Raw genomic sequence first — 24,954 nt, 5'->3', positions numbered from 1 at the left:
GCCAGCGTTCTCTGTGTGTGTTTTGGGGTGGTTGTGCAGACTGAGAAATTCCAGTGCAGTTAGAATCACTCAAAATGTGCGCAGTCGCGACTTTATAGTTTGAGTATTATTTGAGTGTCGGGTAAAATGAGTGCAGGCCGAGCTGTCTAGGCAACTTAAGGCGCGACGGTGATCGGGGGATTACCCAAGATCTTAGCTTAACCAAATAAACGATTACAAGTCCAGCACAACATTCAGAGTAAAGCCAAGTCATTAGACGAGCGGGCAGCTGGCAAATATTTGAAAATATTTGTGCTCAAACTGATTCGAAATCTCACCCTGTCAGGGGGCGGGGATAGCGCAAACTTAATCAATGCCCGTCCAATGATTTGCAATTCATTAAGGATACAATTCCTTGGCAATTGTTCTGGGGTTGTCTTTTGCGCAGCTGTCTCGCGCAACCCCCGAGATACAACCCAACCCCCTTGGAAGACGAAGGTCTTTTTGCCTGCCCGTTGCCGCATCATATCATCTTAAGGGGGTTGCTCTGGGCTCTGGGCTCTGGGCTGCGCTAGGGGTCCGGTTTGGGTTCGGGGTCAATCATTACCGAAGCTTACCTGATTCGGCCAGTTTTTATGACCGATCACCGTTCTTGGTTCGAGCAGATTTACGTCCTCAAGCCAAATTTATTACTTTACAATGTTGGGAGGATTAAGGCCAAAGGAGTTGTCAATAACCAAGGGGACATGGCCATGGCCATGCGTCAGCTGACAGCTGGCGAACCTACCTCTTGTATTGGGACTGGGATTGCGACTATGACTGTGATGGGGAGGCCGGGTCATAAATGTATTGCGCCGACTGGCAACTCTGGTTATGCAAAGTACATCACACCAAATCGCACTCAGCTGCCACACATTTGGCTCGAGCAGAAATCCCATGTTGAGCAATAAGCTGGCTGGGGTGATCACCCGTGATCCATCCATCACTCACGATCATTTACAGCGTTGATCATGTCAGCTTTCATAAATTGAATAAATGCTGATTAAAGTCGTATAGTTTTTGTGGTTTTTCGGTTGACAGACTCAACTATGCAGATCCCGTGCTCATTCCATATAACCGTGATTACATTCGGGTGAATACTAATGCCCGCCATTTAGGTGCAAATATGGTCAGCATTTTCCCACGAAAGCCCAATAAAAATCATGATCAAGAGAACAGCAAAAAATATATGTAGTTGCACTTACACGAAAAAAAAATGAAGAAACCTCAAGCTCATCAGACACATGTGGATGGATGTGGATATGATGTGGATCAATCGTCTGGCAAAACGTGCAGCGGAGAATCCCCTTCGATCACACACTCTGGTGCCTTCTTGAGAAACCAGACCAAAACAGAGAATTGAAACTCTATAGGGAGGAGCTGAGGTAAAAATCAAAGTTCAACATCAGCCCCAAAACAGTTGCTTTGGCTTCCCTTTTTTTTTGTTGTTTTCTTTGCTCTTTTACGAGTATTCTTTGGCAAGGGATCAAGGTAAATGCCATTTAGTGTGGCACGATCGCTGATGATCGGCAGCCAGCGTGTGCATATATCTGTATCTCCTTCTGTCTCAGCCTTTGGCTCCATATCCGTCTGCGTCTCGATCTTCATTTCGGTTTCTTTTTGGGGCTTCCTTCCCTCAGTTTCAATGCGTTCGTTCCCAACGCACGATTTACACATTAAAACACTTTAATTTTTATTGTACAGCCGGTCGGAGCTTCGATCTGTCGATCAGTGACGATCTACTTCCCTTTTTTTAATCAACTCCGAAGGTGGAGCACATGGGGCGAGATAGAGAGAGGAGGGACCTTTCCCAACCTCAAATTAGTGACTTGAGGGTATTTTTAGCTGTGGGAACTGCAGTTATTACTTGGGGTGTGTGCTGCTCGTAGATGCAACGCCCCCGCCTCCCCATCATCCGCCCTCATCCAGTCCATTCAGTGCCCAAAATAATGAGCATGAAAAATATGAAACGGTAGCAAATGTGTGAACTGATCTGATCCAAGCAGAGCCGAACCGAACCGAACCGCTCCACTCGGGACGTAGCTAAAGCCGATCTGAAGTGGGGTTGGTTGGTGTCGGATGTGATGCTGCTGCTGTGGCTGCTTGGCCAAGATATATGTTGATTTAAATGAATTCCTTGTTGATTTTTATGGCGCTTAGTCGCGACTTGCCTGCATTTGGGGGGAAATTTGAGTGAAGTGTGCGGTCTGCGGAGCATTAGGAGTCGTGACAGAGACCGGGGGCTACGAGTAATATTTGATTATTTTTTGTGGGAGATTTTATTTTTATGAATTTGATAAATGGCCAGCAGGGAGTTGGGCTAATAACCGGGAAGTTTTTTTTCTGACAGATGCCAAAAAAGGGGGAACGAAATGGGGGAATGTTTAATTTCGATTACGAAAATATACTCTCAGTGCCGAGGTGTGGGAATTACCTATTGACTTAAGGGTTTAAATGTGCTTAAGTTTCATGGTTCACGATATTTCGGACTCTATGAATACAGCGCTGAGCTTTCATTACAACGAATTTAACCACAATTATTATCCATTGATATTTCAAATTATTTCATTTATCGTTTCAGTCGCCTGAGATGTCCTCCCTGCAGATCAATAATCTCAATAATGGGCGTTCCAGCCCGTAAGTCATGGTAACGGTCAGTTTTGCCGATCAGCTGCTCATGTGACAACATTTGCACTATGTAAGTATGTGATGAGGCTTCTCTCCAGCTCTCGTGCCACAGATTCGCTGCACAGCTGCTCGTCTCCCTCCCCATGCCCGTCTATGATAACAATGGAATTACAGCTCGGAGCCCGGACAATGGACGGCGCTAAGAAAACTGAACTGACTTTCTAGGGGACGTGCGGGGTATCTTTTGCCGCTACCAAACGTCTTACATAATCGCAGAAAAGATGCGACGACTCCTAGAGGCAGACGCGGCATGGATTTTGAATGAAGCGTGCCTGATGCGAGGCAGCTGCTGCTATTGCTGCTGCTTGATGAAGGGTTGCCGGGGATTAAGTGCGATCTGTGTGCTGTAAAGATTTGCGGTTGTCTTGCCACTGAATCGATTCCCCCTGTGCCAAAGCCACTGTAAATCCTTCTGCCATACGGCAAGTACAGTCAGACCTCGGGGGAAATCAGGCGACAAACACACATGCACAGCGACCAGCAACTGGGCGTCATATCAATTCATAAATGAATATTAATTCCGACCGGGGCTAAAATTAAAATAAAACTAGGAGCACCAGAGTCCAGAGTCGAAGTCGAATAATGTGGGAAAAAAAAGTTCTCACGATCACCTTTGAAGTCGGAACAGACGGCGCATGGAAAATCCACGTGCAAAAGGGGGAAGTAAGTAGGCAAGGAAGGAAGGAAGGAAGGAAGAAACCCTCCACCATACCACGCCACCACCAACACCAGCGAGCAGGCGGAGTAGGACGCAGGACACACGGCTGGCTTTGGTGGTGGTTGGTGGGCACGGCACGGCCACGGCCCCCTCCTACCCGCCGACTGTCGTTGTCACCGTTTGTCCTGCTCAATTCCTGGGAGTGCATGAGAATTTAAATTATACCCACACACACGTGCACTCACTGCAGTGCGCACAATCAACGGGCTTTGTCTGCGGCTGTGCGTGTGTGTTGTGTATCGGCATGCAAGCGGGTCGCCCGATAGGAACAGGGCGCAGGACGACCTACGCGAGGCGTGTGTGGGAACTTTTGACGGAGGACACTCGAGCATGAAGAGCGAGGAGACAGGAGGCAATTATTACCCATCCGAATTGAAATGCCCACTAATGTCCTTAATTCCCACACAGCTCACGAGAGACAGCATCGGTAACACAATCACCCACAAGAGGCCCAAGCTTCGTAACTTTCAAGCAATTCTCAGAGGAAATTTAAATAAAACGCAAAAGAAACGGAATTATCGCTACAGCCACAGAGAGACAAAACACGAATGAGAGATAAGCAATGCAAAATCAAAGTTTCTCGCTCTCTCTCTCTTTGTTACGCTCATGCGCAACATGCAAAAAACAACAGCAAACGAAACGGCACAGCAGCGAAAAGTCAAAGTCATCGAAAGCAGATAATTTCTGTGTTGCAGCTGAATGTAAAACAAGAAGACCCACTTAAGTGCCCTCATTCACATATGTTCATGTGAGTAAATGCATTTCTTTTCCTATTTTTAAGTATTCCAAATGATAAGAACCAAGGCGATGCCTGCCTTGGTGTGCATGTGCATTGACAAATGTGTGTGTATGTATGTGTCAGTGCCTTTGCATTACTCATGCGCTGTAGCATCTTTCGGTATCTTTTGGTATTTCTAAGCCGCGAGTGAAGCACTTTCAGTATTTTACCACTGTCACACTAGCAACGGTAGGTGTTTTGTTGTTTTTCTCTCGCTCTCGCGCTCGCCCGGGGAGTATTATTTTGCGGGTTGCCGCCGACGGTCATACTGACACAGAAAATGCAAAAAAAGTAAAAGCAAAAAAGTTAAGCGTAGGCGTGACAAACGGGTGAAAAAGCGTTGTAAGAAGAACTGTTGTTGACACACAAAAAGCATAAGAGTAAACCCAAGTGCGGCACGCAAATCAAAAGCAAAAGAAAGACAAAATCAGTTAGGCAAAGCCATAAAATAGTGCAGCCCTTGGCGGCCATTCAAATGAATAGTCCTCGCTCAAACGCGCTCAATGGCGGCGGCAGCGTCGGCAGCGGCGGGGCCATCTCTGCCCTGCCCAGTACCCTGGCACAATTGGCACTGCGCGATAAGCAGGCGGCCTCTGTTACCAGCAATGGCAGCAGCGAATCCTCGGTCGGTCGACCGGCAGTGCAGCCCCCGAGTGTGCCATCGATGGTCGCCAGCAAGCTGGGCGAGTCCACACCCACATCTGCTGGAGCGCCCTCCAATGGTGATTCGAACAAACTGACCCACGATCTGCAGGAGAAGGAGGTCCAGAAGCCAGCCAAGCCGCCGCTGCCAGTGCGCCAGAAGCCCATGGAGATCGCCGGCTACGTGGGCTTCGCCAATCTGCCCAATCAGGTGTACCGCAAGGCAGTGAAGCGCGGCTTTGAGTTTACACTGATGGTGGTGGGCGCCAGTGGCCTGGGCAAGTCCACGCTCATCAACTCCATGTTTTTGTCCGACATCTACAATGCGGAGCAGTATCCGGGGCCCTCGCTGCGCAAGAAGAAGACGGTCGCCGTGGAGGCCACCAAGGTGATGCTCAAGGAGAACGGCGTCAACCTGACGCTGACCGTGGTGGACACACCCGGGTTCGGCGATGCCGTGGACAACAGCAACTGCTGGGTGCCCATTCTCGAGTACGTGGACAGCAAGTACGAGGAGTACCTGACGGCAGAGTCGAGGGTGTACCGTAAGACCATCTCGGACAACCGGGTGCACTGCTGCCTGTACTTCATAGCGCCATCGGGGCACGGCCTCCTGCCACTGGACATTGCCTGCATGCAGAGCCTGTCGGACAAGGTTAATCTGGTGCCGGTGATTGCCAAGGCCGACACCATGACGCCGGACGAGGTGCATCTGTTCAAGAAGCAGATACTCAATGAGATTGCTCAGCATAAGATTAAGATCTACGACTTCCCCGCCACGATCGAGGATGCGGCAGAGGAGTCGAAGACCACGCAGAATCTGCGTAGCCGTGTGCCATTTGCCGTTGTCGGAGCCAACACGATTATCGAGCAGGACGGGAAGAAGGTGCGGGGTCGGCGGTACCCGTGGGGCCTGGTCGAGGTGGAGAATCTGACACACTGCGACTTCATTGCCCTGAGGAACATGGTTATCCGGACGCATCTGCAGGACCTCAAGGACGTCACGAATAATGTGCACTACGAGAACTATCGCTGCCGCAAGCTGTCCGAGCTGGGCCTGGTCGATGGCAAGGCGCGGCTCTCGAACAAGAACCCCCTGACCCAGATGGAGGAGGAGAAGCGCGAGCACGAGCAGAAGATGAAGAAGATGGAGGCCGAAATGGAGCAGGTGTTCGACATGAAGGTCAAGGAGAAGATGCAGAAGCTCAAGGACTCCGAGCTGGAGCTGGCCCGCCGTCACGAGGAGCGCAAGAAGGCCCTCGAGCTGCAGATCAGGGAGCTGGACGAGAAGCGGCGCGAGTTCGAGCGCGAGAAGAAGGAGTGGGAGGACATCAACCATGTGACGCTCGAGGAGATGAAGCGGCGCAGCCTGGGCGCCAACAGCAGCACCGACAACGTGGACGGTAAGAAGGAGAAGAAAAAGAAGGGTCTGTTCTAAGTCAACCCAGAGGAATGAATTTCTCCTTCTATTTATCCCTCTCAATCCTCCATCCCCCATCCGCCATCCGCCACCCGATATACTTAAGCGCTAATCTCGAGAACAAACAAATAACTTAACTGATCGCGAATGATAAACATAGCGTAAACCATAAATATACATACCTACCTTTAAATATATACTACTAATAGAAGTTCTACCGGATCACATACAAACTTATATCTATTGTTGGGCCTCTCAGCCGCCCCACAAGGCTTTTCCGCACAGCAGTCGCACTCCGAACGCGTTGCATTTGTTTTCTACTTACTATACAAGTACATATAGCAGTTATTATCGCAGTATTCTACCGATATACAATATACACTTATTCAGATCGCAACTACTTGACGATGACGAAGAGATTTTTGCTAGCCTAAATGAATTGAAAGCCCAAACAGCCCTAAAATGGTACTAAAAACCCCTAAAATTGTATTTAAAAAATACTTAAATATCGCTTAAACAAACAAAATATATGAAACTAAGCAAAACAGTGCGAGTATTTGATCCTACATGTAACGAATAATAATAACGAAGACCATGTTAAACGTATGATATTGATATTGTAATTGTATCTTATACTTATACCTACCTATTATGCATAAAGTAAAGTCATTTACATACCACTCGAGCACACAAACAAGCGGAAAACAGCAGAAACAACAAAATATACTCTTCAATTTTACAAAATAAAGTCTTCTTTAGTTGAACTACATAAAAAATAAAAACAACAAAAAAACAGAAAAGAACACAATTCCATTTCTTGTATTGTCGAAGGTTTACACAACTGCTGAAGAGGCCATACAGGGTGCTTGGTTGTGCGGCACGCGACTCTCAATTAACGCCGTGACGCTACATTTTGAAATCGTTGGCGTTGCAACCCCCCGAACATTCCTCAGCGGTTGACTAATATATTTTTTAAACAGAAACTCGATGGAATGGTGAATGGGGAGTGTGTTTGGTGTGGTGTGTGGAGAGTGTGACTCAGGCCAAGCTCCGTTTATGGATATTTTTGCTGGGCATTTTTGAGTCAGACGGACAGCTAAATCATTGAGCGAGACCAATTTAATGTTTACTCTTTCCATCATTAAATTCTAAACCATTAGGAAAAATCTCTTGGCGTACAGTGTGTGTCATTAAAGTAAGACACAACCATAAGATACAAGAATCAGTAAATCTTCCTCTTAGTTTTTGCATGTGCGTTGATGATTTACTGCCAAGAGTTCAAACACCCATTATACGGTTCCTGCCCATTTAAGGCGCATGCAATTTTAAGCTCCGACCACACCCTATATGCCGCTACATACCCGTACTCGTATGCATGTGTATGTTGGCAGTGCATATTGTCGGTGGCCCCCCCTTGAAATGGCTTTCTAAATGCCCCAGACGCACAAACACATATGCAGACCTACATGTCTGTACATATCTGTATGTAAGTAGATGGACACATGTGTACATATGGCTATTTAATTTATTCACAAAAATTAATCCATAACCCAATTGAAAGGCACTCAATTAATGCCGTATAAAGCGTAAAATGGAAATCCATTGGTGAAAGACATGAAAACATGGAGCGAGAGTGCCGGCACGGTGGGTGAGTTGTTGGTTGTGGGCGAGAGGGGAGATTGGGGAATCAAGATATGCTTGTTCGAATATGTATGTACGGGTCTCTCTTTCTCAATATCTCTCTCTTCTCTGTATGTAAGTCAACAACGTTGACGCAGCACTTAACTCCATTCGAAGCAATTGGCTTTGGCGATCAATGAACGCAGAGCGCTGCTGCTTCGAAGAAGAGCAAGAACGAAGCCCCATCGGCCGCCAGAGTGGTAGCGAGAACGGCAGTGGAGAGGAGTGGAGTGTAGGTAGAGTGAGTGGAGCTCGTTGCTCGCGGTGTTGTTTTTAGGACGATGACTCACACATACACAAACATATGCACAGCAAGAGGCAAGAGTGGGAGGGAGAGAACTAGCACTTGAACTGTTGCTTATCAGACTGAAATGAGAGCACTTTTGCCTCTGCCTCTGCCTGCATGTGGTGTCCATGTGTGCAGTATGTTTCTGGCGAAGCACCCTGTAACTACGTTTTGCGCCGCTTGCGTCCAGCATTCTTGCACGTCGTCAAATGGCAAAGACAAGCCAACGGCAACCGCAATAAATGGATAAAAGCCTCAGGAGTCGAAGCGTTAGATACTCTTGCAGATCGACACTTTTCTGCGGGAACTGCATATGCAGTGCACATGTGTCCACAGCAAGACAAACCGCTGGTCGAAGTCATAACTGCCTCTGCAAGAGTATAAAATCGTTTAAGATCAAAAACAAATGTTTGACCGTTTCTGACAAGCCGCAGTCTGGAGAAGAGAGATAAAGAGAGATGGAACGTTCACCCACACCAGCAAGTAAGTACATACATACATATTTATGTATAAGCGCTTGACATATTTACGTGACCGCGCGAGAGGGAGAGAGAGAGAGGAAGAACAGCTAATTGAGAGCTAGAATCAACGTTGCGCCTGCGTCGCTCTTCGCTTCAAATTTTTATTGGAAATTTCCGTTCTACAGTTTGGAAATTCCTCTCTCTGGCTTCGGCTCGCGAGTCTTGACATTTGACATGACGATGGGGGAAGTGATTTTTATGGGTTTGTTTGTTTCTTGTTGTGGTTACAGTCCCCGTAGCCCCAAATATTGCCCAGCCCCCGCATCGTCACTATCCAGCACTGATAAGGGCTCGCTCCCATGTTTGTGTACATTTGTTTTATGATTTCTCTCTCGTATTTCACTGTTTACAATTCAAGCAAATCGTGATGGTGTTGAGGCGCGGGGGTCTGGGAGTTCTATCGCTTTACATAACACTTGTGGGAACCCGGACAGGGCAACCTTTGCGCCTTGGTCTGGATTGATAGCAGCTCCGGGTCCAGTCCATAAATTATCTGGCCCTGTCGTTGAGTAAATAAACACTTGTTAGAACTAACACATACGCTTGGGTTCCGATAGAGTCGTTATTTGCACTGCATTTATCGAGGCTCTCCCTCTGTGGAGAGGCGCTTGTTCACTGCTCCTTCAAGACGCGGTCCTAATTCATAGCCTTGTGTGAGTGTGTGTGGTCTATCAGTGCACACGGAAGTTCCTCTTCTCTTTTCTACTTCCGTGTTTGTGTTCTACCTTGGCTGGGATGTGGATCCCATAGCGGTACAATTAAGTTCTTCTACCTCTCCCCTTTAGTCCTTTGTCCTGCCTGGATTTCCGCTACGCATGCGCTGGAAGCGTGCACAACATCCGCTCCTCGCGAACCGTTTAGTTCCGTCCCGTTCCGTTCTGAGCCATTCCCGCAAATCTTTCGTTTCGCCTTTTGTTGTGCATTTTACAGTTGGAATTGCCATTGTCCCGACATCCTGGGAACCCAAGCTATTAACAGGTGTCCCCACCCCAGCTCTCTCTCTCTCTCCCAGGCGAATCATTTGCGAAGGTGTGAAACTTATTCGAAGAGTTTTGAGGGTGGATCTTTGCTGTTTTTGTCGTCTGAGCAAAAGGGAATCCTAATTGATTTGTTGTTCATTTGAATTGTGGAGCAGCTCAACACAATTATGAGTTCACTTAGTTATAAAATACATATGGAAAATGTACATATGATAACATATAAATATCCACCAATTCTGACCCAATTGCGGTTTTCTGCACACATCTTTTCGTATTGTAATTTTTCTCAGTGATTTGTGGAGACCGACCTGATGGTCCATCGCATAATCTACAAGCTGTCAAAGCACTTGACATATGTTCTCAAGTACACATAAAAGAAACCACACAATTATGCTACGTAATCGTTCTCCATAACAAAGAACACAAAAGACCAAAAATCAAAATCGAATGAGGGCTATTTTGAGTATAATTTCAGTTAATTGGGGGACAGTCGGATCAGAACAGAAGAGATTTGTGGTTTGTGGCTGCCGGTGTGACCCTGGAAACAGATTTCATTGGACATTGACAGTTTTGTCGGTTATGCAAACCCAATTTGGGTCACTTCACAGCAGTTGAAAAGAGCTGAAGAGGGCATTGGAGGGAGGGCTGGGAGGCGCCTCTTCGAGTGAGTTGAATGTAGGTTAGGTGGATGCTGATGCTGCCCAGTGGTGTAGACAGTCATTGGTGGGGGGGACAGGGAGCTTTGTGCTTAGTGCTTTGGAACCCTGCTGGCAGACGGCACTGCTGGGGATAAGGATGATGCGGCTGTAGCCGTCGGTGGCTTGTCGGGCTTTTGTGCTGCATCTTGGCTTGTGCCAGCAGCCAGCCCCTTTTGTGTGTGCGTCTGTGTCATTGAATGCGTTTGCATGCTGAGTGGTGCTCATCCATGGTCCATGTTTGATGGTTTCTACACCATTTCCGCACCCGTCTCCACCGTCTGCGTTGCCCCATTTGGACCCCATTCAGTCACAGAGCTCATAATTGATGTTCAAACTGATGTTGAGGCTGGGGCAGGAGCATGAGCACAAGCACTTGCCACAAATTCTTTCTGCTGCTGGTGCTGCTGGTGCTGGTGCCGAGGAGGCCCTCAATTGTGACACGTTTTGTCCGGCATTACTCGCATTATTGTTATTGCTATTGTGATTCCGGGCAGATGATGGTTTTGTTGTGCCACATAACATTGATTTAATTAACTTAAATTAAACAAGCGGAAGCTGTCACAAACAGAGACGCAGACAGAGACAGAGAGAGAGTGCGGGAGAGACAGAAAACTGAGTTCCATCACGCCTTCAATGGAGTTCCTGAGCGTGCCACACGTGCCAGGAAATCATCTGCTGCTGAGGTGGCAAGAAATACGTTGCTTCGGGACTAATTTCCCGGCTCAACAATGCAGCAGCTACACATATTATTGAGCCACGCGGCAAAGGACGAAAAATCCAATGAACGAAGGTACACAAACGAGGGTCTTCGCTCCACAATGAGGGTCCTGCAATGAGCATTACCTTGCTCCATCCCTCTCCAGCTCCTGCTCATTCTCGGGGTTGCAGTTGCGTTGCACATTGAGCCGCAACGAGAGAGAGAGAGAGGACGACTCATCAGCGGCGTCCTGTTTGGGTAATTGTTATCAGTGATCCTGAAATGAACGTTACTTTGAGTCCGGGGCCCGGTGTTCTGCCTTCCCTTGGCACGCGCCAAAACGATCTCTCCCCTCTCTCCTGTTCCCATCTCGAACATCTGTTCGTCCTCGTCTTTTTACTTTGGCCTGCAGGACATGCTCTGGCATTTCAGTTTCGACTGAACGTCACTTTTTAGTAATTGAAAGGGAAGCAGAGATTCCGCTTGTTTTAGGGAACTGTGGGAAAGGTCGCGCGGTTCCTTGGGACCGCCTTCGGGGTCTCAAATCTGTCAGAATCTTTCAGTATATTTTTAGGAGAATATTTAAAAATTTGACATTAATCTTAGGAATGGAAAAAAACAATATTTTTGTTGGTGACAAGCACAAGAAATATTTGAAATGCTATAAAAAACAAAGCAGAGAAGAACATGGAGAAATCAGAAGAAATCTTTGGGCAAATTTAAAATCGTTTTAACACACTCTGAGCATCAGGGAATGCTCTTAAAGATTCTTAGACATCTTTTGCACCCTTCCTTTTGAAGTGCTCTACCCTATAGTCCACTCAAACTCAAATGCTCTTCCAAAACTCACTCAAAATTACGCTCCACTCAACTCACTTCCTTGAGTCGGAGCGAGGCTGGGCGTGAAATGTGCCAGCCCCGGAGTTCCATTGAAATCAGCGGCAGAGCAAAGTTCTCTAACCATTTTCATGGTTGCCAGCAAATTATCTATTCGGGGTTTTCTAAGAGACTAGATTCTGGACTGTGGGCCCCGGCCGCGATGGCCAAAACCGAGCAGCGCTGACCACAGCAAGTGTCGACCAGAGGATGACACTCCCCGGAGGAGAGTCCTGGTCCACCACTCATAAACACATTATGCATGCCGCCCTGGGGGGTGCTCGGCCTGATCGCCGGATCACTATTTTTGCTGTGAGTCGTTGTGAATGCGAAAAAGTGTCAATAAAACCATAACGCGTTTTCCTGGAAAGCGTAAAATCAGGTAACGCCCACCACTGACATGCCGGAACCTTCGCTCTATCTACCCGACTTTGAGTCCGACTTCGACTTCGACTTCGACTCTGAGCCTGTGTCGTCCGGACGACACCGGACCGACAGACAGTCTTGTTTTGACAATTTCCATTCTTTGAACGATTTTTGTAGGCGAACCATAAAGCGATTATGATTGGGAAAATAGTTTTGGGAAAGTAATTCTACTTTGTTCCTCGAAGGAAAGCAGAAACTAATTACCGCTGATGATACGCTGTTTGTTCGAAACTCGACCAAAAAATGAACCTCGTTCTGCATAAATAAACCATTTATTAAAAGTATCACTCGGCCAGAACGAATCGAACAAGAAGGCTCGGCTCTGCTAGCTTGAAGTCTTGGGGGTTGTCTTGTAGCTTGATAGGAAAGGCAGGAATCGGATCGCATGGCAGCCCGTGGCCAGGTGTGCGCCGAGTCGTGTGACGACACATCTCACAGCTCACAGCTCACAGCTCAGGAAAGGACTTATTTTTTTATGCATGCGTACGAGTAAAATCCTTCTTGGCTTGGGTCTGGCCTGAGACAAAAAAAGAAACAGGAGAAAAGTTCGCTGCGCATGCGCAGCCCTGTGCCACCACCCCTTGGCGAGTTGCCTTTGTTTGACGCTTGTGAAATCTTTTGCGAAATGTACAACCAGAGGGGTGGCTTTGCCAGTTGCTGCCGCAGCCGAAGGGACTGGGGGAGGAGCAGCAGCAGCAAGAGAGGGTTTCCAGAGGTCGCTGAGGCGCAACGACCTTTCGCTGGGCGCTCGATTCATTTCATTTCGGGGTTTTCTTTTCCTTTGCTTGCTGCTTTTGCGTTTCGTTTGCAGCTGTTGTTTTTGCTTGAACGAAAGATTTTTCTTAAAGACACCCCACCCCGTAATAAAAAAAACCTTCCCTCTGCCCCTCCCCTGCCCAGTACAGCTCCCTCCCTGTCTTGGTTGTGTGAAACGCGTGTGAAAGTTCTGTATTCCTGCCACAGCCACGCTTCAGCCATTTTGTTTCTGGCTCCTGGATCAGGGATTCCTCCATGCCGATCCGATCCGATCCGATCCGATGCGAGCTGCGACGCAGTTGGAACTAGTCGTCTGGGTGGAGGGCATGTGTGGCAGAAGCGTGTGCAGAGGAGAGGACCAGTCCTTTTTGGAACAAGCAAACAAAAGAAGTTTGCCAAAGAAATTACGGTTCACTGGAATCCAGATTGTAGTCGTAAATTATGGATTCCTATTCATACTTTATATATGATCCAAGCAGCAGTACTACAGCCGCCAGTTCCATCGATTTTGCACAGATTTTATGGCCAGGAATCATGTTTATAATCGTTGGAGTTGTATGCTTTTTTTTGGGCCATGTTTTTGAAATAGAATAATTGAAATTGGGTGAATCGTAGAGGTAACCTACGGGGGGAAGAAAGGCCTTGAGCTGTTTGGTGTTCGCCCAAGTCTTTGGTTTCCTCATTAATGTCTCTGAGTACTTACAACAAAATGCTGGCTGGGCCAAGTCAAATGTAGGCGAATGTCCATGTCCTGACCTTGATGGGATGGCCGCTAATTGCTTTATGGTACAAAAGTGTACGTGTACGAGCATGGCCTCGAGGCAAGGTTACGTTTTATGATTTGGCAAATTTCCACTGGCCGGGCGATGAGTTCCGTGTAAGGGACTGCGCATGAAAGGCTGCTGAAGCGGATGGACATGGACGTGGACGCGAAAGGATGCGCAAAGTGAGGAAGGCTGCGAAAGGAACCCAGAAGGATGCAAGAAAGGATAACTTTATGAGAGGCTCGTAAAGACCCGTTGAGCATTCGACCATTGAGCAATGGGTGATTATTTGCTTTGGTCACAATAAAGGCGACGGGTGGCCAGAATAATGCTAGCATATCCTTGCAATCCTCAAGCCATTAGCATGGCGATTAGCGGCTTTTGCATGGCTGCTTCGGCTCGCAGAGGGAAAGGGCTTCAACCGGACTTCCAGGAACGCCTGGGACCTCTTTTACTGGCTTCTTGCAGAATAATTTTTTATGTTTTGCGTAAAAAAGTTCCTTAGATTTGCGTAAAAAACGTTTGCCGACGATTAGAGAAGTCAATTTTGATTCCAGGAACATTCGTTGCGTCCTTTTACGGCGACTGTCAAAGGCTTTGTCCGACTGTATCCCCGGTACAGGATTGAGGCAATGTTATGCAAGCTTGTCCAGGGCTCTGGATGGACGGCTGGGCTGCAGCTGATTTCTCTGGAAAGGTGTCGCCTCCTTTTTCCTGGAAAAAGATTTCCTTTTACCATAGGAAAACCAAAGCGAAGGAAGGGGAGGCCATCATAAAGAATTCCTTCCCTTATCCAGACGATAAGCTGACAAAATTTCTTATCAAAACAAATAGGAGGCACTAATAAATTGTCGATAATTGTACATCCAGCCCAAAAAGTATCCCAGTGTAGACACAGCCCCGTTAAACTTATTTTCCCATTTTCTCAGCTCCCATCCATCCCCTCACCGTGGCACACTGAAAATGGAAGAAAACAATAAAAAAAACTGAGGAAATTCTCAGCGAAAAATGGTGCAAAGGGATCAGATCAGCAAGGATCTTCGCTGCTGTGTTCGGGTACACTAATCGTTTATTATGATCAACGAGCTGAATCAATAAAACCGAAAACGAAGCGCCCACTTCAGGACATGTCATCGTGCTGGTTCCCACTCTCATCCTTGCTTATTGTGGTTCTCATTCTCAGTCCCATTCTCATCCACATTCCCATTACCGTTCTCAGATCAACCTGTTTCACAGGGTTGGATGTCCTTTTGTGTGTGCCTTGGAGTGTTACCGTTGCTGGTTGCTGCTTGCTGGTTGCTGGTCGTGAGAAATGAATGCACTGAGGGGTAGGGTAACAGGTCCTGTCGCTGGCCCCTTATGTTGCTGCTGTTGTTTGCTGTTTGCTGGTGTACAGGTATGCAAAAGTCAAATTGGTTTGCTATGGGAATTTGTCGAAGGTGTCTGGGGCTTGGGAAGGTCTTTTGCGAGCAAATGTGTGTGCTGGGAATTCGCTTAGTCCTCCCTTTGTCTGGTGTGAATATGCTGGAAGGAATGAAAATTGTGGGCGGCAGAGAAACGATGAGACTTAGCCATGAAGAATGGAAAAGAAAGAAGGGGGTGAAGAAAGTTTATGGGAAATGGCTAGATGGAATCACAATGTATGTACACAGTTGACATTCTGTTCAACGAAATGTAAAAATGAATAAATATAAAGGCTATGGCTTCAGGTGGAGTATAAGCATCTCTAAAGTTATTCCTTTGAAAGTTCTTCCTATGAATTAACTAAAATGTAACCCTCGAACAACTTTAGTTTTGTTGGTTCTCGATCAACCTCATCGTTGTTTGTTGAACTCTTTTAACATTAATTTCGGACTGTTTCCGATTCTTTTTGCCAATTTCCTGTCTGACGTACCAGGACACAGTTTGAAACATTCACACAAATTTCGTGCACTTCCTTCCGGTGTGCGGAACTGGCACGGAGAAAGGGAAAACAGAAAAGGGAGAAGAGCACGCAGAAGGAGATGAGGATGAGGATATTTTGTGTTCACATCTCGGCCAGACAATAAATAGAAATCTAAATTGCAAAATATGGGCCAGCGGCACTGTCGAGCGAGAGATAGAGAGAGAGAGAGAGAGAGAGAGAGAGAGGCCTGTGGGAACCAATTTGATGTGGGCCCACCCTCGCATCGATAAGATCGTTAGCCGAACGAGATCTGGGTCTGGGCCCGGACTCTCTAAGGAGGTGCTGAGAAAATCTCGTTTGTTGTGGCAGAGCAAAAGATGCAAAAGATTTCATTGTTAGCCTGGGAGCATCGGCTGTGGCAGGGCCATTGCTCGTTGGCAGTGGCAACAATGTTTGTTTGTGCGGCAAAACAGGTTAACAGGTATTTAGCCCAGGGATCAGTCAGGATTAGAGTGATGCCCGAGGATGCGCACACTCGAGTGGGTGGCCAAATCAGCAAACATGTGGAATCCATTGGGACTATCGACGGAGCATGTTCTATGTCCCATAAATCAGTACGCCCCATGAAAGCAGGACATCGGCTTCAAGAATCATAGTTCAGATTTCATTTGCATTCCTCTGGCTCCGACCTCGTCGACACATTAGTCGAGCAATTAAGCGAAGGACTCGGCTCGGGGCGGCACTCTGGGAAAAGGGATAATGGAGAATGAAAATAAGTAAATGGAATGAAATGGTAATTTGATACGCGCACACTTATGGAGCGCGTTTCCCAAGGACTCGCATTGCCACAGCGACAACGGAGCCTCAAACAGGTAGCTCCGCGAGGCAGTCCTTTGAGTCCTGTGTTTCCTGCAGCTCTGTAGTCGCAACGAATCGCAACGCAAGCAAACAAATCTACAATTTCAATGATGGATCGATTGTGACCTTCGCTTGAGCCTCCGTCGCTCTATCGTCCTGCGGCCGGTGAGCGTTAATTAGATTTGCACCGAGCGGCGCTCATCAAAGTGTTGGTCAGTGGAAAAATCACAGACTCAATTTCGGGCTAAACACCTGTGGGAAAGGACCTCACGCAGCCAAGGACAGCCAAGCGAACATGCACTTGCACACATCTCGCTCCCCAGGACGTTCCATTGACTGACCTTTCCTCTTCTCTCCTTGGCGTTCCCACATAGGGAGTCGAGTCCCGTTCCCATTCCCATTCCCATCTTCGTTTTCATTGTTATTCGCAGTTCCTTTTATTAATTTGAAGTGCCCGCAACTCTGGCTGGGTTTTCCTTCCGGTAGAACTCCTCCTCTCCCTTCGGTTCCTCCTTTCAAGATACCCAGTGCCATTGTCCAGCCACGGCACTTCCTGTGGGTCACTTGGAACAACATGTGGCCAAAACAATCTATTGTTAATTAATTGTGCTGGCCAAGGCGCAGGGGCAGAGGAAATGAGTGCCTGTCAGTCAATCGTCGAAGGAGGAGCCAAGGACTTTGCAGTAGCCAATTAAATATTAGCCTTTTTTTTGGCTCAGGCAAGTCTCAATTTCAATTTGGTTAAACGCGAAATGGAGTAGCATCCACACCAGCTTAATGACAGATCTTTCGAGTATTTGCGGTCCTGCCACCATTGAACGACTACTTGGGGTACACTTCTGGTGATATTCCATCAGGAAATGTGCAGGGATTCGCATTTGCGACAATTGCCGACCATTTTCAAGCGATGCACTGAGAAGGTAGATGTATTTGGACTCTGCAAGCAGCTCTTTGTTTACCTAAGCTCGTTTTTGTATTTTTCAGAGAATTGCAACCGTCATGGAGTTGAAAAATAAGTATCTGCCAGATTTTGCAACTCTCCGATACACAGATGTCCGATGCTATGAGCTGCATACATATACTAAATGGTGCAGCTAGAACATGAATGCCCGTGATTACAACCTTCTTCCCGCAGGAGATTGAGGAAGGATGGCGGGTCCTTCTTGGGCTACGACCACGCGTACAGCTCTCCATAGAAGTGGCCGATTTCCATCATGAGTCCGAGTCGGATAAGGCAGCAGGTTAATATTAGCATTAATAAAATTAACATAAAGATCCATATTGTAATCATATGTAAATAAATACAAAGATGTTTTTACCAATCCAAAGTATAGCATACTTTCAGATGCAACGTTATCATTATTTGCAAATGTGTGGCATACTTTTAGGATGCACGTGTTGTCAATTCGCTGTTGTTGTACAACAAAAGTTTTTATTTTTGTTGTTGTACAACAATTATTTGTTGTTGTACAACAATTATTTGTTGTTGTACAACAATTATTTTTTGTTGTACAACAAACATTTTTTTGTTGTACAACAAAATTTTTTTTGTACAACAAACACTTTCTTGTTTTACAACAATAAAAATAACTCCCCGAAAGTATGCCACATCTTTTGTAATCAAAGCCACCCCAAAAATATACTCCATACATTTAAAAATAATAATACCGATGCGTCTAAAAGTATGCTACAATTTTTATTGGTAAAACTTATTAGTATTTACATATGATTATACATATGATCTATCTTAATCTTAATCTTAACCTGCCGCCTGCAACCAAGTCGCTTGCACAGTGGAGCCCAATCTGCAAATGGACTACAGTTCCTCGTTGTCGTCAAAGGGTAGAGTTCCATTTATTGGGATCCATAAGTCAAGGCCAGCTCATCCAGCTCCATCAGTTATTTCCACAGGATCTTTGCGAGTGCGTGGTCTGTCTGTCTAAGCCGATGCTAGCATGGTGCAGTTGAGGATCATCTGGCAGTTCCGCTCCGCTGCTGTAGGCAGTCTAAGCAATCGTTGTCAACCAGCAGAGCCAACTAAGTATAGCAAACCTGCTCGTCGGTGGCATCTCTGAGGGTCTCGAACAGGCCGGCCGTCTTGCTCTGTGCAACGACGCCACCCTTGTAGAACTTGCTCAGTCAATGGGCATAGATGTCCAGGGGATGCAGGAGGCGATCTTTCTTCACGTTGTTGCCAGACTCTTCATTGGCCAACTGGGGAGTAGCAAACACAAGATTGTCAGTCAATTATATAGATGTGTACCGCTGATATACTTACATTCTATCCATGCAGGGTATGAACAATGGCCAATAGCTCAATCTGGTACGAGCGCATAGTTCTTGCGACGCTTCTGTTTTTGTTCCACGTAGTCAGGCATTCGTCCCAACCATTCAACCCGCACACATCGCCATGGCCACATGGCCACGACGCGGACGCTGTGAGTTGTACATCGGCTTGACGCAGAAGATTAGTTCTAAAAACACAAAAAACAGACAAAACTTGGCAAAATGATCATCAAAACAATGAAATCAGTGTGACCGCGGATTTATCGATAAAATATACCGTCTGACCCTCAGAAATATACTGAAACATACCTAGATGGCGCAACGTAGTTGACATCTATCATACACGTATATTTACATATTTGATGTACGTCCTACTGGCTCCATCTGATTCACAAGTAAAAGTTCCTCGTCTCTTGGATTGCAATGTAGATGGCGCACCTGTCAGAATATATTCCAAGTAAGTTTCAGTTCATAAAATTAAGGCTTACAGAACAATGTGCCAAAAATATGATTAACGGAAGAATTCGAAATGAAATTGCACTTGAAAATGTAGATATGTACCTATAATTTATCATCACAGAATTGACAATTCAAAAAATGTTTTGTAGACAGATATAATTAAATAAAATAGAAATGATACTATGTATGTATGGCATCCTGTCCTCCTTCCCTTCGTAGGTCCACCGTTTGTCCACTCGCATGTGTCATCCCTGGGGTCGCAGAGGGGAAGTCCTACATCTGTCGCTTTATGTGGTGCTGGGGCTGCAGCCTCACGCCTCCAATGTCCCAATCCCGAGCCATGTGGCTGCTCGCTGCTCCAGTGTTTTTTCATTTATGCGCCAGAAGGTTCTTTGCTTTTCCTTCGAAATTCATTTTAATTCGCTTTTATTTCTTTTTAATTTTTATTACATTTTCGTATATTAGCTTTGACTTTGCTTTAGTTGTATCCACTTTGAATTATTTGCTGTTTGTTTTTCCCGCTCGCTCTGTGCCAAAACGAAAAAAAAGGATGGAAAGGAAAGCGGCATCAACAGCAGGAGCAGCAGGAGCAGCAGGAACAGGAACAGCAGCTCCGGCCAAGCATTTTTTGTTTTTTCTGCTGGTGTCCAGCATTGTTCTCCTGGCTTATGCATGGTGGGAGGGGAGCGATACCCATGCCACGTCTAGGGCCCACTCTAGGGCTCGGGCTCTGGCTCTGGCGTCGGTCTCCGGCTCCGGTTTTGTAGTTATTGTCCAACGTTGACTGTTTACGCCGAATGCGCCCAGCCACGTCGCGATCCGCGGAGTAGGAAATTAAAAATGGCGAAATAAAGTTAAATTTTTTATGGTTTGTGCAAATAAGTCACATGCTGGCGTCCGGACTCCACCGTACCGATCCCCCCTGCCCGTTGGCGACTGTGCCCCACCGTGTAGCTCATCGCTTGTTAAGCAAGAAAATAATATTAGCATTAAGCGTTTGTCTCTGCGCCTCTGACAGAACGCGGCGCCATCCGTCTTCCCTCCTTTTTTCTATATACTCTCGGACTCTGACTCGTATTTATTTTACAAAATGGGCGACAAACTTGTCTGTGGCGCGGCTCCTTTTTTTAGTCGCTTCCACGAGTAGTTGCCGTGTGTGTCCTTTCTCCCACATGCAGCACATCCAATTAAGCAGCTCTGCAAATGGTCTAAAAAATGAGCAGGGGATGGGCGGGTGAGAAGTGGGTGGCCAAAAGAGATCCCGGGGAATACGGCTGCCATGGCATGGCATGGCTGTGTCTAAGGTTTTTATTTTTATGCGCTGGCTCTAACGAGCCAATGAAAATAAAGTAATTATCAAAGGCTTAAACACATTTTTTTGAGGGGAAGAGTCGAGTTTCAAGTAAATTACGTGCCAGAATGATCAGATCCCTACCTACCCCAAACGGGAGCCAGAAACGGTTGCCACCGTTCCAGCTACAATATTCGAGGTGTTCCATAAACTTGAAACCGGTTTCCGATTGACACACTTGCACTTTCTTTCAATTAGCCGCAAAAGACCCCCTCGTGTGCCACGGCCGGCCGTGTGTTTCTTTGCGGGTTTCTTTTCTTTTTCGGCAAACGAAGTGTTTGAGATTTCTTTAAGGCCATAATTAACTCGTATTTAAAGCAGGAACAGAGCGTGGGTGTCGAGGTGTCTAGGTGTTGAGAGACAGGTCTGTTACGATGTAGGTAGATCGCGTGACGGGCACCACAATAGGTGGTGTGTCTGCGGCATTCTTAAGAGGCTGCGGCTGTTGGGGCATCGCTCAGTGCCGCTTTGGACGTTGCCGCGATCGTGATCATGTGGCGACTACTGTTGCTGTTGCTGTTGCCGTGGCTGTTCCACTCCGTTGTGGCGCTGTTCGAGGAGTGCAATCATCAGGTGACGCTGTCAACGGGACAGAAGCTGCTCATCAACTCTCCCTATTATCCTGGCTGGTATCCGGTGGGAACTTCCTGCCGCTACTCGGTGGAGGCGCCCCGTGATCAGGTGCTGCAATTCAAATGCGAACTGCAACTGCAAACGGTAAGGAGTGAGGAGTGAGAAACAAAAGGAGATTCGTTCCTGGCAATTTTCTTACCTTGTCAACTCCCGCACACAGCTAGCCACGGACCTGCAGTGCCGAACGGAGGCGTTTCACTTCAATTCCGAGGGCGATGAGGTGTTAACAAGTTCCGAATACTTTTGTGGCAGCGGAAAATTCGAGCGCAAAAGTTTTCTCAATCGTGCCGTCATTTCCTACATTTCTCACGGCACAGCGAAGCCCCCGCCAGCCGTGAAGCTAAAGGATAAGCTCTCGGTGCCGGCAACAACAACAACCACTACAGAGTCGCCGCAAGCTGGGTCCATCGAGCAGCAGCAGCAGGCGGAGGAGGAGGAGGAGGAAGAAGACGAAGAGGAGAACGAGGACCTGAGCGACGAGGTGTTGCACGTGCTACATGATGTGGGCGTTAGCGATGCCCTGGCCTACATGGCCTCCCTCCTGTACGACGAGCCAGAGTCCAACAACGATGCTCGCCACACGCCGGCCACAATTTACCTCCGCAACTTGCCAAATGGCACCTCAAAGACTTCCGCAAAACGTGCCAAGATTGTGTCGAGCTACCCGCCCGCCTTTGCCCTCGGAGGCGGCCGTTTCTCCTGCCTCGTGGAGGCCATTGTGCCCACGTGCAACTGCGGCTGGAGTCGTTTGCCACGGATAGCCAGTCCCACCAACGAGGAGGCCGCCCTGCACGAGTTTCCCTCCATGGCTGGCGTACTAACAAAGCGTCAGGGAAAAGTCTTTTGTGGTGCAGCGATCAGTGAGTAGTAGCTAAAGCCGTAGAGGATCTCCACACAATGCTCTCTCTCCCCCTTTACAGTTCATCATCACTACTTGCTGTCGGCTGCCCATTGCTTTCTCGGTGCAGAGACGGGCAGCGCTTCCCTGCTGCGCGTTGTGGTGGGTGAGCACGATCTGTCCAGCGCCTACGAGACGTTCTTCACCCGCCGCTACGACGTGGAGTCCCTCATCCTGCACGAGCAGTTCAGCCAGACCAACGGGCAGCTGAGGAACGACATAGCTCTGCTGCGGACACGTCTGCCCATTGCCTGGAGTCGGTATGTGGGTCCTGCCTGTCTGCCGCTGCAACCGACGACGGGTGGCAAAAAGCTGCCGCTGGCGGGCCAACAGGTAATCGCCGCCGGCTGGGGCACCACCTCATATGGCGGACCACAGACCCATCGCCTGCTGAAGACCACCCTCGATGTGATCAACAGCCAGCGCTGCCGGGAGACTCTCTCCTCGTCTGGCACTGGCGTTCCGCCGCACAGTTTCTGCACGTACACGCCGGGCCGGGACACGTGCCAGTACGACTCGGGCGGTGCGCTGTACGAGAGGATCAATGGCCGCCTGATGGCCGTCGGCATAGTGAGCTTCGGCCATGCTTGCGCCACCAACCAGCCATCGGTCAACACGCGTGTGGCCTCCTTCATCAAGTGGATACGAGCGAAGAGTCCCGAGGTGGCCTATTGTCCGACCAGAGCCTAGAAATAATGCGCAGAAAATGGCTTAAAATAAATGGAAAATCTGTAAATGAAAAATGCATCATTATTGGAACCAACTGAGGAGTACAACTCACCCCCTATTTGGCGCTTGTTCCATTTCTGTCGTGCCACTTTAACCCTTAAGTGGGTGTCAAGTTTGTCGCTTTGCCTGAACGCGTCCGTCGCGAGCATCGCCATTCATTCGTCTATCAATGATGCATGCCTATCGGAACGCTTCACTGGAGCTGTACGAGTATGCCACCTAGCTGCTGCTGGGGCAATGCAATTAAGACCAAATGTCAACTAATTAACACTGCAAGGGGTTGTGGCAGTTGCCAGAGGCAGTGCGCAGTCGATACAGATTCTTTTCAGTTGCTTTATTTTGGAGAGTCGAGTCCGGGCGGGAGCTGGCTTCCTTTCAGATAAATAATTAAACGATTCGCATAACAGATGAAGCACGCTTTTAGGCTTAAAGGCAGCGCGAATCGTCATCGTCTGCCAACTTCGTTTCGTCATGTCTCTCTGGCTATGGCCTGGCCATGACGGATGCCTATGTGGTTTGGGGGGCATCTTTTTATTCCTATTTCAGAGCAGGAGGAGTAAGAGTATGCTTTTTGTCTATATATGTTCTGTGGTTGTACACTGGCGTTGCACTTTTTCAATGCTTCTCCCACCTAACCCTCCCGAGGAGCGACGCTTGTCTGTCTAACTTTGCTTGCCTGCATTTGCGCCTTTTTGCAATGTTGCTGCCTCGCTGTATGTTTGCTTTTGTAGTTTTGGTGCATGGTGCACATGTCTGTGCCTGGGAATGCCTTGTAAGCCTGCTGTTCAATTTACGTGAAACGCGAGCAGGCACAGGCCAACGTCAACTGCAGTCTGCGAGCGGCATCAAGTGTTGCACGGAACATTGGGGGCGCGGTATGGCGGCTGGTGACTTCGGCACTAATTGAAAAGCAGCAGCCACTAAGAGCCAGGCTGCAGGATACAAGTATCAGCCAATTGTGCAGGTACAGGGCGCATTTTGATTAGGGAAAATCACCGTGATTGGAGGAAACAAGGAAATCCACTGCAACGGTTGTCCACTGTAATAAGAACACGAATGCGCCAAAATCCTTTTGCATTTCCCACCAGCATTTCTATTTGGTTTTCGCTTCTTTTTTCTTGTTGCTGCTGCACAGCAATTTCCTTTGCATAAAGTTTGTGCTGCATTTGATTACAAAAATGGCGGCGCTGTTGCGCCTCCTCCTCCTGCTCCTCCTGCACCTCCTGCAGCTCCTGTTGCAGTCGTAATGCACGCCTAAACATTTACGTTTAGTTCTCGTTTTTGGGGCGCAGCTGCAGCTGCGGCATCCGCCTAGACTTTGGGCATTCATTAGCGTGCGTGTGTGTGTGTGTGTGTGTGTGTGTGGCATGTGGTGGGTGGATTGGCGGCAGAAAAAACTCTAACAAGCTCAAAAAGCAATTTGCAAGAGGCAGTCGAAAAAATTGGCAAAAATATCGACGTGCTAGCTCGTGCAATTGACGTTTGGTTGGGGTGGGGAAAGAATTTTCGGGGACCAGGGGATTGGGGGGATTGGGGGGATTGGAGAGGTTACCAGTTACATAAAACCACGCGTCGCACAAAAGCCGCCAAATCGTCGTCGCTCACAAAGCCCCAGCAACCAAAATACAAAATGGCTGCACAATAACCAAAATTCCCACAATTCCAAAAAACTATTTCACCCCGAAAACTATTTGAGGGCAGAAGCAGAGACACATGGAACAGAACTATCCACACAATTGTCAGGGAAAATGATTTGGGGAACTGCTGGTTTAACCTCAAAAATATATTCGTTTCGTGGTCAGAAATTAGCATCGTTTTGGGTTGATTTTTTGTGTGTTCGGATTATAGCCCTCATGCTGATGCTAGTAGGCCAATGGAATCCCTTCGCATCACTAAAATCAGAAACA

The 24,954-nt window shown here is 47.6% G+C and overlaps 2 protein-coding genes and 1 long non-coding RNA gene across 4 annotated transcripts; 2 read left to right on the top strand and 1 right to left on the bottom strand.

Annotated features, from left to right (window-relative positions):
- Window positions 1-4,438: 4,438 nt before the first annotated feature.
- On the top strand, window positions 4,439-6,712 carry LOC117581644 (protein peanut). Its single transcript, XM_034269020.1, has one exon. The coding sequence runs from the start codon at window positions 4,678-4,680 to the stop codon at window positions 6,280-6,282; it is 1,605 nt and encodes a 534-aa protein (XP_034124911.1). The 5' UTR covers window positions 4,439-4,677; the 3' UTR covers window positions 6,283-6,712.
- An 11,656-nt stretch (window positions 6,713-18,368) lies between these two features.
- LOC117589422 lies at window positions 18,369-21,698 on the bottom strand. 2 transcript variants are annotated; one of them, XR_004574209.1, is made up of 4 exons: window positions 21,560-21,698; window positions 19,333-21,495; window positions 18,970-19,165; window positions 18,369-18,905 (listed from the first exon to the last, which is right to left on the bottom strand). It is a non-coding gene; the product is annotated as an uncharacterized LOC117589422 (long non-coding RNA). The 2 variants fall into 2 exon arrangements; XR_004574210.1 differs by lacking the exons at window positions 19,333-21,495; window positions 21,560-21,698 and adding an exon at window positions 19,287-19,325.
- On the top strand, window positions 21,248-23,042 carry LOC117589415 (venom serine protease 34). Its single transcript, XM_034281348.1, has 3 exons — window positions 21,248-21,504; window positions 21,581-22,280; window positions 22,341-23,042. The coding sequence occupies exons 1-3, from the start codon at window positions 21,280-21,282 to the stop codon at window positions 23,006-23,008; spliced, it is 1,593 nt and encodes a 530-aa protein (XP_034137239.1). The 5' UTR covers window positions 21,248-21,279; the 3' UTR covers window positions 23,009-23,042.
- Window positions 23,043-24,954: the final 1,912 nt, after the last annotated feature.

The sequence above is a fragment of the Drosophila guanche genome, unplaced genomic scaffold (genome assembly GCF_900245975.1).
Source record: "Drosophila guanche unplaced genomic scaffold, DGUA_6, whole genome shotgun sequence".
Classification (NCBI taxonomy): domain Eukaryota; kingdom Metazoa; phylum Arthropoda; class Insecta; order Diptera; family Drosophilidae; genus Drosophila; species Drosophila guanche.
The sequence above is the reverse complement of the archived record's forward strand: the minus strand, read 5'-3'. Positions and strand labels throughout refer to the sequence as shown.